The 13,355-nt window shown below is 43.4% G+C and overlaps 1 protein-coding gene across 1 annotated transcript; it reads left to right on the top strand.

The window, feature by feature from the left end:
- Positions 1-10,720: 10,720 nt before the first annotated feature.
- LOC119341632 (sm-like protein LSM5) lies at positions 10,721-12,836 on the top strand. The gene is made up of 4 exons (XM_037613508.1): positions 10,721-10,901; positions 11,075-11,198; positions 12,407-12,479; positions 12,566-12,836. Exons 1-4 carry the CDS (start codon positions 10,865-10,867, stop codon positions 12,599-12,601), a joined length of 270 nt encoding a protein of 89 aa, XP_037469405.1. The 5' UTR covers positions 10,721-10,864; the 3' UTR covers positions 12,602-12,836.
- The last annotated feature ends 519 nt before the right edge of the window (positions 12,837-13,355 follow it).

Genomic DNA, 13,355 nt, shown 5'->3' with positions numbered 1-13,355 from the left:
CGCTCACTGTTCATCCAGAGAGGCGGCATCAAACGGCTTCAGTTAGCAGCAGTAGCGAAGGAATCGCTCGATCGGGTTTAGTTAACAGCCATCGACCGATCGCTCAGGTTCAGTAACGCGTAGCATGCAGTGCAATTGCTCAGGTTCAGTTAGAGCCCAATGCCTCGCTCGGGTTCATTTAGAGCCAACGCCTCGCACACACGCGCGTATGTTTACGAGAGAAACGCGCATCACTCGGCCCCCGACCACCCACCGTAACCGGGAACTCCCCGAAATTTTCCTCGCCCTCGCTTCTACCATGGGTTTTCCATCATGGATGGCCCAAAGAATGTCATGCAGCTGCGTCTCCGGCCCGCCCAGGACGAAAAGCCCATTTTCTGTCATGATTTTTTGTCATAGAAGTAGGAGCCCACCATATCTATGATGATACCGGGGTTTGTCACAATTATCATCATAGAAGTGTCATATGTATGACAGAAAAAAAATTCGTTCGGCCCAAAATGTCACGAATGTGTCTTTTTTTGTAGTGATGGATGAAGTCTTACTATTAGTAGTCATGTGAATTTGGTATTCATTCGATATTTTGATGAGATGTATGTTGTCTCTCCTCTAGTGGTGTTATGCGAACGTCGACTACATGACTCTTCTCCATTATTTGGGCCTAGAGGAAGGCATTGGGAAGTAATAGGTAGATGATGGGTTGCTAGAGTGACAGAAGCTTAAACCCTAGTTTATGTGTTGCTTCCTAAGGGGCTGATTTGGATCCACTAGTTTCATGCTATGGTTAGGTTTACCTTAATACTTCTTTTGTAGTTGAGGATGCTTGCAATAGGAGTTAATCATAAGTGGGATGCTTGTCCAAGAAAGGACAGCACCCAAGCACCGGTTCACCCACATATCAAATTATCAAAGTAACGAACGCGAATCATATGAACATGATGAAAACTAGCTTGACGATAATTCTCATGTGTCCTCGGGAGCGCTTTTCTCATTATAAGAATTTGTCCAGGCTTGTCCTTTGCTACAAAAAGGATTGGGCCACCTTGCTGCACCTTATTTATTTTCATTGCTTGTTACCCGTTACAAATTATCTTATCACAAAACTATCTGTCACCTACAATTTCAGTGCTTGCAGAGAATACCTTACTGAAAACTGCTTGTCATTTCCTTCTGCTCCTCGTTGGGCTCAACACTCTTACTTATCAAAAGGACTAGATAGATCCCCTACACTTGTGGGTCATCAGGAAGCAGCACGGGTGACGCTCTCTCGGCTGGCGTGCCGCTTCAATGTCGGCGCCAATGAGAGGTCGCGCTCTGGCCGGGCATGAAGTGGCACTGACCGTTTCAGGCAGGAAGCACGCGCGGGTGATGAAGAGGGTTCGGGTTGGTCAGGAGCAGGCATGGTAGCGGTCCGGACGCCTGCAAACAAAAAATGATGTACGTTAATATTGTTGCATATATAATTAACAACGTAAATAATGTGCCAGTTGGACAAATATGATTGGAGATGGAGATGGAGATGGAATTTTACGTAAACATGGATATGCATGTCTATGTCTATGTGTGTGTGCACAACGACTCTCGCGACCTGGAAGCGGGGGCATGTTTTTGATCGAGTTTTCTTTCTTGGTACGTTAAAAAAATCGCCAGTTTTCATTTCTTTTTTCCGGGAACGCGCGTATTCTATTTAAAACCACTGCTATGGAGAGATTGTTTTACTCCATTGTATATATAGCCTCTTGTTTGATAGGATTTCTCGAGTCTCACTCTATCACCCTCTCCATATCAAAACAAGATGACAATGTCCACTCTATCTCTCCCGTCCGCTGCGGGAGGTGAGGAGGTGCAGACGTTGTCACCGTCGGTGATGGAGGAAGCCGATGTGCACCGTCCTCTCGGAGCCAGCGCTGGCACGGACAAAGGTCCTCCGCGCCCCTGTTCGCTGCCATCTTGTGGCCAGATCCTGCCCGCCCGCCTACCTGAGGTATAAGTTCTTGTACTGGTCCAGCTCCCCAGGTCACTGCGTGCGGGTTTTCTTCTATGCGACTACTCCCCAGCTCCCCATGTATAGTATCTAGGGTTCGTCGGCTGGTCCAACATCACCTACTATTATAGAGGAAATGCCACCCAAAAAGTTGTCCTGATTTATGCCTCGGTGGAGGTATACTTGTTGTTTCACAAAAAGTACATGGTGGTTGTGCGGTCATTGTCCATATGCTCCTATTGCTGCTGCTAATCTAATACTATCACTGGTTAAATGAAGAAATGTTTTTTTCTCGAGTATCCTGGTTTAGTTCCCATCAAGATAATCACGATGCTTCTGTTTGTTGGTGTACTTTTCATTAATTCTTATTGATAATTGAGATGTCGTTGTTAATCTTGTACCGCTGCCAAAACAAAGTAACAACACTATATCCCTTTTTATATTTTTGCAAACAGCGATGCGTATCTCCATACCCGGACATGTCTTCCTCAATTTTAGTGGAACTGCACAAAATTGGATGGCCATTTTTGTTCCGCCTCACTATCCTCTGGCACGTGGTTCTTCCTTCCTCGAGCTTGATTAAAGAGAAGAAACAGACCACAGTGAGGATTTGTTGAACTTCATAGGTGCCTCAGCCAAACTTGATGCCAAATGGATGATGCATCACCATGATGACCTATCGATGCTCATGGTTGCGCCTCATGGTTGCGTCGGCTGGTGAAGCTGATCGATTTTCCACGAAAAATAAGATGTCTTCCATCAGTGCTCTTTTCTTGTTACCCACAAAGATGATATCCTTCATCAGTTCACCTTGGTTGCGTTGGAGACACAGTCGTCTTTCACGTTGGTGCAATTTTATCACACAATTGGCTATGAACCAAACTTGGTTTTAAAAGCGGTTTTCCATTCATCACCTTATTGAATGCGAATTTGGTAATAGCCACTTTTAAGATCAGTTTTAGAGAAAAATGTGGCTCCACTATGTTCGTCTAGCATGTCATCCAGGCGAGGAATAAGATATCTATAATGAACGGTGATAGCATTAATGGGGTGGCAGTCAGAACACATGGGAAAACTAACATGTTTCTTAGGCATAAGAATAACCAAAATGGCACACAGACTTAAGCTTTCACGTACATGCCCATTGTCAAATGAGTTGTTGTACTTGACTTTGTATTTCCTTGGTTTCTTCGGGGTTGACGCGGTAGGGTGCCTTGTTCGGTAAAGGTGCATCGGGAATGAGGTTGATTCTCTATTCGATGCCACGTAGAGGAGGTAGACCTGGAGGTAGCTCATCGGGAAATACATCCTTGAATTCCTGCAATAGATTAGACAACACCAAAGGTAGATGGTGAGAGGTGTTAGTTCTTGTTGCCTCATCCTTGCACACTAGGACATAGTGCATAACATTTGATGAGTTCTCACACACTTCTGTCATCTCTCCTGTGGTAGCTAAAAGCACTAAGTTTTTCTTGTCGCTCGTCGTGGAGGCACTCATTTTTGGCTTGTAGCGCTCACTTTCTTTTTGGTGGCTTGCTCTCTCACTATTCCCTCCACAATGGATAGTTGCTTGCTTGTTAGTGATCACTTGAGTTGGAGACATAGGTCGTAGCACATACTCATTTCCCTTCATGTTGAAGCTATAGTGATTGGTTCACCCATTGTGGGTGATGCCGCGGTCGAATTACCAAGGTCGTCTGTCGTGGTGGAACACGATCACCTAAGGAGCCGTTGGCCCCTTGTGGTTCAGCGAGGGGAGAGGTCACATTGCACAAAGAGCTGAGGTCGTGGGACAGCACGACAGATATGATGCTGGTGATTTTTACCCAGGTTCGGGCCGCCACGAGGCGTAAAACCCTACTCCTGCTTTGGTGGATTGATGGGAGGACCGTGGTGGAGACGCGACACTCAAGCCCGGCAAGGTCTCCTTGGGGAGAGCAGCTACACACGTATGAGTACACGAGGGTCTGAATCCTTTCTAAAGTCACCACGGCCCTCCTTTTATAGGTTAAGGGGTTACCACAATGGAAAAGCAGTCATTGTTCAATGTTTAGATAGCCAATAGTGCTATCATACCTAACTCTGGCGGTTAGGACAAAGCGCATTAAATGCACTGCTAGGTGTCACACTGTGGATGCAGCCCGGGAAGCCTGCCATGCTGCTTAGCCATCTTCCACCTGTCTGCTTGACACGCCTCTGGACGGGTGTCATGTGGAGGTGATTTTCCATATAAATGACTGCCACATGCCAAATGATAGCCACCCAACTACTCAGGGGCTCGACACCGCACCGGTGGGTGACTTGCGTTGTGATGTGGTGGAGCCTTGTTGGGGTGGTAGGCCGCCAGCGGCCCCGGCAAGCCTGCCGAGGAATTCTTGGGACTTGTCTTTGGGGCGGCCTCGACCTGACAAGGCTCGCCTGCCCGGCAAGGGAGGCTTTCCCTTAGTGGTATCTTGCTTCCTTGGATTGTCTTGGTCTTCTTGATCCGCTCTTTGACTCCTCAAAGAGCTATCTCTATGGCTTGGTTTTGTCTTGGATGCTTGGTGCTGCCGGGTTGGAGGCCTGCTGTCCGTGCACAAGTCAGGGGAAACATACAACCCTGTTTGTGTACCCCGACAGAAGCCCTCGGGCCATACGTGTTGCCGAGCATGTTGGGTTAGGCCCCAAACATTGCACAGACACGTGGCGAAAAAGTGTTGCGTGTGCAGCGGTTTGCTACGACTAGTCAAATCAACATCCACTCCACAAAATTACCGCAGGCCGTGGGGTCGTGGAACTGTAGCAGCTAATGTAAAATGGTAACTTTTCGAGAGAAAGTAGCGAAGAGTCGCCCCTTCACCCATGTTCATTTCTCATAAAAGAGAAAAATGCGAGAAAGCATTGCTCATTCGCATCCGTTTCTTCCTCCATCATCTTCCTCCTCAAGCCGAGTGACTGCTTCCGCGTCCATAGTTGCCTCCAACGCCCCACCCAACCTTCCAACACTTCATAGCTCCGAAGAATGGGTAAGAAATCCGTCGCTGCAAGGTGGAAGTGGGCGACCACCGTGAAGGAAGCGGCGGCGGAGTTGGACAGGAAGCGGCGAGTAGACATGGTCTTCTTCCCATCGAGCTTGAACAGAAATGCCTTTGTCATGAGGTATGGGTACATGTGGGGGAGGGAAGTCCCGGAAGGACATGGCGCGCCTGCGGTCTTGCCGGAGGGGGAAAAGGATCCACCAATTCGTACCGCTTTTTCTGCGTGTGTTTCCCTTGCTGCCTCAGTCCCCCCCCCCCTTCTCAGATTTCTTTGAGGCGATGATGATGGTGTACAGATTCCACCTCTTGGATTTTATGCCAAATGCAATGGCGTGCATGGCGATTTTCGCTCATCTGTGCGAGAAATTTGTAGGAGTAGCCCCCAACATAGATCTCTTCAAACACTTCTTCGTCCTGCGGGTCGAAAGCAAAAATCACCACTCAGAGAATATAAGTTGGATCCCCCGGGGAAAGAAGGAATCTTAGGATTACCTCCCTGGTCAACAGCGTGCAGATGGGAAGAATGGAGGGCGGATTACTGCTGGATTCGGGATGCGGATGCCCCTGACTACTGCCGGGCGTGGATGGAATGCATCATGCGCGGCAGCGATTGGGGGGAGCTAGGCCTTACCGACGACAGGATCCTCCTAGCGCTAAACAGGATCGCACACCTCAAAGCTGTAGGGCAAACCATCGAACAGGTGGGGGCTGACTTCCTCCGGCGCCGCATGATACGTCCATTTTGCATCATGCTTTTATATCAATATTTATTGCATTATGGGTTGTTATTACACATTATGTCATAATACTTATGCCTTTTCTCTCTTATTTTACAAGGTTTACATGAAGAGGGAGAATGCTGGCAGCTGGAATTCTGGGCTGGAAAAGGAGCAAATATTAGAGACCTATTATGCACAACTCCAAAAGTCCTGAAACTCCACGAAAGTCAGTTTTGGAATATATTAAAAATATTGGGCGAAGAAAGAACCAGAGGGGGGCCACCCACTATCCACAAGGGTGGAGGGCGCGCCCTACCCCCCTGTGCGCGCCCCCTGCCTCGTGGGCCATCTGGCAGCCCTCTGATGCCCATCTTCTGGTATGTGGTATCTTTTGCCCTGGAAAAAAATCATAAGGAAGCTTTCGGGATGAAGCGCCGCCGTCTCGAGATGGAACCTTGGCAGAACCAATCTAGGGCTCCTGCGGAGCTGTTCTGCCAGGGAAACATCCCTCCGAGAGGGGGAAATCATCACCATCGTCATCACCATTGATCTTCTCATTGAGAGGGGGTCAATCTTCATCAACATCTTCACCAGCACCATCTCCTCTCAAACCCTAGTTCATCTCTTGTGTCCTATCTTTGTCTCAAAACCTCAGATTGGTACCTGTGGGTTGCTAGTAGTGTTGATTACTCCTTGCAGTTGATGCTAGTTGGTTTATTCGGTGGAAGATCATATGTTCAGATCCTTTATGCATATTAATACCCCTCTCATTATGAACATGAATATGATTTGTGAGTAGTTACGTTTGTTCCTGAGGACATGGGAGAAGTCTTGTTATAAGTAGTCATGTGAATTTGTATTCGTTCGATATTTTGATGAGATGCATGTTGTCTTTCCTCTAGTGGTGTTATGTGAACGTCGACTACATGACACTTCACCATTGTTTGAGCCTAGGGGAAGGCATTGGGAAGTAATAAGTAGATGATGGGTTGCTAGAGTGACAGAAGCTTAAACCCTAGTTTATACGTTGCTTCGTAAGGGGCTGATTTGGATCCATATGTTTCATGCTATGGTTAGGTTTACCTTAATTCTTCTTTCGTAGTTGTGGATGCTTGCGAGGGGGGTTAATAATAAGTGGGATGCTTGTCCAAGGAAGGGCAGTACCCAAGCACTGGTCCACCCACATATCAAACTATCAAAGTAACGAACGCGAATCATATGAGCATGACGAAAACTAGCTTGACGATAATTCCCATGTGTCCTCGGGAGCGCTTTGCTTTATATAAGAGTTTGTACAGGCTTGTCCTTTGCTACAAAAAGGATTGGGCCACCTTGCTGCACTTTATTTACTCGTGTTACTTGTTGCCCATTACGAATTACCTTATCACAAAACTATCTATTACCAATAATTTTAGTGCTTGCAGAGAATACCTTACTGAAAACCGTTTGTCATTTCCTTTTGCTCCTCGTTGGGTTCGACACTCTTACTTATCAAAAGGACTACGATAGATCCACTATACTTGTGGGTCATCAAGACTCTTTTCTGGCGTCGTTGCCGGGGAGTGAAGCGCCTTTGGTAGGTGGAATTTGGTAAGGAAAATTTTATATAGTGTGCTGAAATTTACTGTCACTTGTTACTATGGAAAATAATCCTTTGAGGGGCTTGTTCAGGGTATCTTCACCCCGACCAGTAGAGCAAAGAGTTGCTCCTCAACCTACTGAACCTACTGAAAATGTTTACTTTGAAATTCCTTCGGGTATGATAGAGAAACTACTAGCTAATCCTTTTATAGGAGATGGAACATTACATCCCGATGTGCACCTAATCTATGTGGATGAAGTTTGTGGATTATTTAAGCTTGCAAGTATGCCCGAGGATGTTATCAAGAAGAAGGTCTTCCCTTTATATTTGAAGGGAAAGGAATTGACATGGTTTAGGCTATGTGATGATATTGGATCATGGAACTACAACCGATTGAAATTGGAATTTCATCGGAAGTTTTATCCTATGCATCTGGTTCATCGTGATCGTAATTATATACATAATTTTTGGCCTCACGAAGGAGAAAGTATCGCTCAAGCTTGGGGGAGGCTTAAGTCAATGTTATATTCATGCCCCAATCATGAGCTCTCAAGAGAAATTATTATTCAAAAAATTTATGCTCGGCTTTCTCTCAATAATCGCTCCATGCTCGATACTTCTTGTACTGGTTCTTTTATGATGAATACTATTGAATTTAGATGGGATTTATTGGAAAGAATTAAACGCAACTCTGAATATTGGAAGCTCGATGAAGGTAAGGAGGCAGGTATAACACCTAAGTTTGATTGTGTTAAATCTTGTATGAATACCAATGCTTTTCGTGAATTTAGCACTAAATATGGACTTGACTCTGAGATAGTAGCTTCTTTATGTGAATCATTTGCTACTCATGTTGATCTTCCTAAGGAGAAGTGGTTTAAGTATCATCCTCCCATTGAAGTAAAAGTAGTAGAACCTATTAAAGTTGAAGAAAAGACTATTACTTATAATGTTGATCCTATTGTTCCTACCGCTTATATTGATAAAACCACATTTCCCTGTTAGAATAAAGGATCATGCTAAAGCTTCAACTGTGGTTCGTAAGAGTAATGCTAGAACACCTACACCCCCCGAGCAGATTAAAGTTGAACCTAGTATTGCTATGGTTAAGGATCTCTTGGTCGATAATATTGATGGACATGTTATTTACTTCTGTGATGAAGCTGCTAGAATTGCTAGACCCGATATTAAAAATAAACATAGACTTGTTGTTGGCATGCCTTTTATTTCTGTTAAAAATAGGAGATCATTGTTATCATGGCTTATGTGATATGTGTGCTAGTGCGAGTGCAATACCTCATTCCTTATACGAAGAAATTATGCATGATATCACACCCGCTGAAATAGAAGGGATTGATGTTGCTATTAAGCTTGCCAATAGAGATAGTATTTCACCAATAGGGATTGTTAGAGATGTTGAAGTCTTGTGTGGGAAATTAAATATCCTACTGATTTTCTTGTTCTTGGTTCCCCACAAGATGATTTTGTCCCATTATATTTGGTAGACCCTTCTTGAATACTGTTAATGCTAAAATAGATTGCGAAAAGGATATTGTCACTGTTGGTTTAGGGGATATGTCTCATGATTTTAATTTTACTAAATTTCGTAGACAACCCCATGATAAAGAATTGTCTAGTAAAGATGAAATTATTGGTCTTGTTTCTATTGCAGTGCCTCGTAATGATGCTTTAGAATAATATTTGCTAGACCATGAAAATGATATGTTTATGAATAAAAGAAGGGAAATAGATGAAGTATTCTTTAAACAGGGACCTATATTGAAATACAACTTGTCTGTTGAAATCCTAGGAGATCCTCCTCCACTCAAGGGTGATCCCGTGTTTGAGCTTAAATCTTTACCTGATACTCTCAAATATGCTTATCTTGATGAAAAGAAGATATATCCTGTTATTGTTAGTGCTAACCATTTTTTTTACAAATTCGTGAACAATTTTTGAATTCTAGAGCATTTTTCTGTAATCATGATTTACTTATTTTGTGAACATTTTTCAATTTCGCGAACATTTTTTTGAAATCATGAACATTTTTTTAAATTTGTGAACATTTTTTGCCAAACTCATGAACAATTTTTGAATTACCGAGCATCTTTTTGAAAATGATTTTTATCAAATCATGATTGTTTTATTCAAAATTAGCAACTTTTCTGAAATTTAGGACCTTTTGATATCCCGAATTATTGAAAAAAAGAAGAAGAAAAAAGAAAAAGGAAACATCCGCAAAAAAAACCGGTGGCATCCCGGCCACACATGGGCCGGCCCATAAGGGGAGCGGGGGGTGCGCGCCCGCTTTCTTCATAGCGCGTGTTGCGCCCTATAGGGGCTCGTAGCGGGGTGTCCCTATTTAGTGCGTGGCGCGTTGACGAGCGAGCCAGCATGCACCCACTCCCCTCCCGTGCCCCTTATTGGGCCGGCCCATGAGAGGGGCGAGACGCCCCCACTTGTGTTTTTAGGTCGTTTTTTCTTTTTCTTTTCTTCCAATTTCAGTTTTTGTTCTTTAAAATAATTTGGGATTTCAACGAAATACTAAATTCAGAAATCATAAAAAAATCGTGGATTTTTTTTCATTTTTTTGAAAAAAGATTCACGTATTAAAAAATGTTCAAAAAAGAGAAGATGGCTATGAATTACAACAAAAGTTGATTGATTCAAAAAATCTTCATTGATTCAAAATGTTTAATTATTTAAAAAAAATGTTCAGCAAACCAAAATGTTCATGTGTTTTAAAAACTGTTCATCGATGCAAAAAATTGTTCGATGATTCAAAAACTGTTCATCGATTCCAAAATGTTCGCCGACTCAAAAAAGTTCATGTTTTAAGAAATGGTTTGCTGATTGAAAAACATTCGCTAGTTCAAAAAATATTCGCTGATTCAAAATAATATTTTCACATGTTTCAAAAAAGTTCACAATTTCGAAAAAGCTATGTTCACAAAAAATAAAAAATGTTCGTGATTTCGAAAAATATTCGAAAATTTGAAATATGTTCACGGTTTGATAAAATGTGTTCACAATTATAAAAATGTACACGACCTAAAAAAGTTTTCAAATTTGGAAAAGACGTTCACTAAAATGAAAACTGGAAAATGAAAATAAATAAAAGACAAACTTAGAAAAAAGAAAAAGAAAACATAAAAGTAAAAATTAAAGAACGAGAAATATAAAAAAATAAGGATCAGAAGATAAAACAAAGAAATAAAAAGAAAAAATCCGGTTCAGTGAAGGTTCTAGACAGCGCCGTACAGGCCGAATAGGAACGGCCGTGCCGCCCGGCCTACCTTAGAATATGTTTTTTTAAGGGAAGCCTACCTTAGAATGGTGAAGGCTGACCCGAAAACTCTCTATTGGGCCTAGATATGGGCCGAAACCGGCGTCGAGACTCGAGAGCAGTTCGCCCGTTAGCACCACAGCGGAGAAGCAAAAGCCCCAATCCCCTCCCCCTCCGCCGCCGTTCTTCTCCGTCCGCCTGCGCTCCAGCCGTGCCCTTCTCGTCGCCACCTACCGGCCTCGAGCTCTCCAGCCACCGACAACCGGAGGCGGCGCCATGTCTCAGAACAACCCCTCCCAGCTCCTCCCCTCAGGTGCGCGGAACAACATCGCTTTTCCTCGCAAAGCTTGTTTCGATTCCCCTAGCTGGATAGCTCCATCGTCTAATCTGCTGGGTTCGAGCTCCTGACTCACGGGCTTTGCCTCTTTTCTGTGCGCGTGTCTCCACGCGCGCGCGCGTGCTTGTGCGAACTGGTGCGACGGGCAGAGCTGATCGACCGGTGCATCGGATCCAAGATTTGGGTGATCATGAAGGGAGACAAGGAGCTCGTCGGCACCCTCTGCGGGTTCGACGTCTACGTCAACATGGTCCTCGAGGACGTCACTGAGTAGTAAGTGGAGATCGCCCAAACCCTAAACCCCAGTTTCTTTAGATTGATGCGCATCAGTTCTTACCTGGAATCTTGGGCCAAGTCTGTCTTATTTTGAGTGAACTATCAGCATATTTTAATTTATGCTGATGTGTAACCTAGTTATGACGTGAATTTGTACTTACACATATGTTGTAACAGTGTCACACATGTGACCGTAGTGAAAATATGTTAACAATTCGCACCAGATTAGCATGACCGCAGAACAGAGGTTTCTCTGAAGGCCACTGTTTCGCCTATAGTCTTTAAAAGATTAGCATGACCGCAGGAGTTCACGTCAATTAACGAACTGGACATCTTCTATCAGTCTATCTGATGGGTCCTGGGCTCGTTGGAGATTGTGTATTTCGTCTTGTCTTATACGGAGCAGATTAGAAACTCTCACTATCAGTGTTGGTACTTGATGCATACAACACAAGGTTGCAGTAGTAGATATAAAACGAGCATTCGTGCAGCTGTTGCATATGTATCTCACATCGACACTTGCTTGACTTCCAAAGATCACAACACAGCTATCTGTTTTCTGATTTAACATTGTGTATCATGATTTGCTGATAGAATGAAAATGGATATAGACAAGTGTACTAGAAGGCTGGGAGGGAGTTGTCTACTTAGAATAGAAACTGATATTCCTTTTCGGAGATGCTGGAAGTATTTCTCCATGGATGTTGTGCTAATTTTGCCGTTCATGTCACACTAGTCCATGGATAATGCAGTGAATTTTCAACTTCCATTGATTTCACACTAGTTCATCAAAGATGCTGAGATGGTGGTGCATAATGTCATGTTATTGCAAATTCGTGTTGCAGCTGCAAAAATAAATTAAATATCATGACTATTAGTATTTGATGCATCTCTGAAGGAAATCATATATAGACCCAGTTTCGTGTGCACCTGATGGCAAGGCAAACATTGAATGCTTGGCGCATAATTGAGTATGTTTAGTGAAATGCTAGATATTGATGGATCTTCCCTTTGCTTAGGCGACGCTAAGTAGTTGCAAAATTTTCTAGGTAGTTAATCTGGAAGCTCATTACTTAAAAATGATGTTTACGAGTAGTTCTTTGTTGGCTTCTTACATACTTTTTTGTCTGTTCTTTTTTTGAGGACTTGCTTCTGAAATTCAAGTCTAATATCCTCGGTTCAATTTTCCTTTGCATGTTTTGCAGTGAGTATACCGCCGAGGGCCGGCGCATTACGAAACTTGATCAGATCCTCCTCAATGGCAACAACATAGCCATCGTAAGAATTTACATTCGAACACCAACATCAGTATCTGACTGTGCTAAACGATCAGGCTGATAACATTTTTGTTTTTTCCCTGACAGTTAGTTCCTGGTGGTTCACCGCCAGATGCTGCATGAGCTAGCAAGTACTTCTGGAGGATATCTGTTTGAGGCTAAACGAGACGCGGTGAAGTCTGAACCTTGTATTGTGAAAGCGCTAGATATTTCTTGGTCAAATGTGCTTTCCTCTGTATGGAACCTACTGAGCTGAAAGATGCACCTGCGATTGCTGCACTTGTATGACTTGGCATTCGGCAATGCTAATTGCGACATGTCTCTAGTCGCTGTTTATGTTTATCATTCTGCAATGTTCCTCCGGACGATTGCAATTGTGGGGTTACTGAAATTATAGGTAGGCGATTTTGTCGTAGTGAGCATGGGGGCTGGCTTCTAAAATAAGCTGGGGAGGAAGCCATTTGGTTCATAATTTTTTTTTAAAACTCTAAGAACAAACACTACATTTTTTCCCCACTAAACGAACACATCAATACAAAACAGTGAACAAACACAGTAAAACGTGACATGTCATGTTATTTTTTTTTCTTTTACATTTGTCCGGACATACTTCCTCTGCACTTATCATTCACAGTTTTTTATATTTATAAGAGTAATTTTGTAAATCAACTGACTACTATCATTCACAGTCGACTGAGACATGCTTTCCTTATTTTTCTAATGAGCTTGCAGTTTAAAGCTACAAAATTGATGGTTCAACTTTGGTGCTGTAACCTAATGAAATTGGGAAATTATACACTTGAGTGACCAAGTTGTTCTGTACTCCATTGCATGCCTAATCCAAAGATGAATTGTCCTGAACCAGAAGTCGCGGTCG

This window comes from Triticum dicoccoides, chromosome 1B (assembly GCF_002162155.2).
Source record: "Triticum dicoccoides isolate Atlit2015 ecotype Zavitan chromosome 1B, WEW_v2.0, whole genome shotgun sequence".
Taxonomy (NCBI): Eukaryota; Viridiplantae; Streptophyta; class Magnoliopsida; order Poales; family Poaceae; genus Triticum; species Triticum dicoccoides.
Note: the sequence above shows the minus strand (reverse complement) of the source record. Positions and strands in the feature narration are given on the sequence as shown.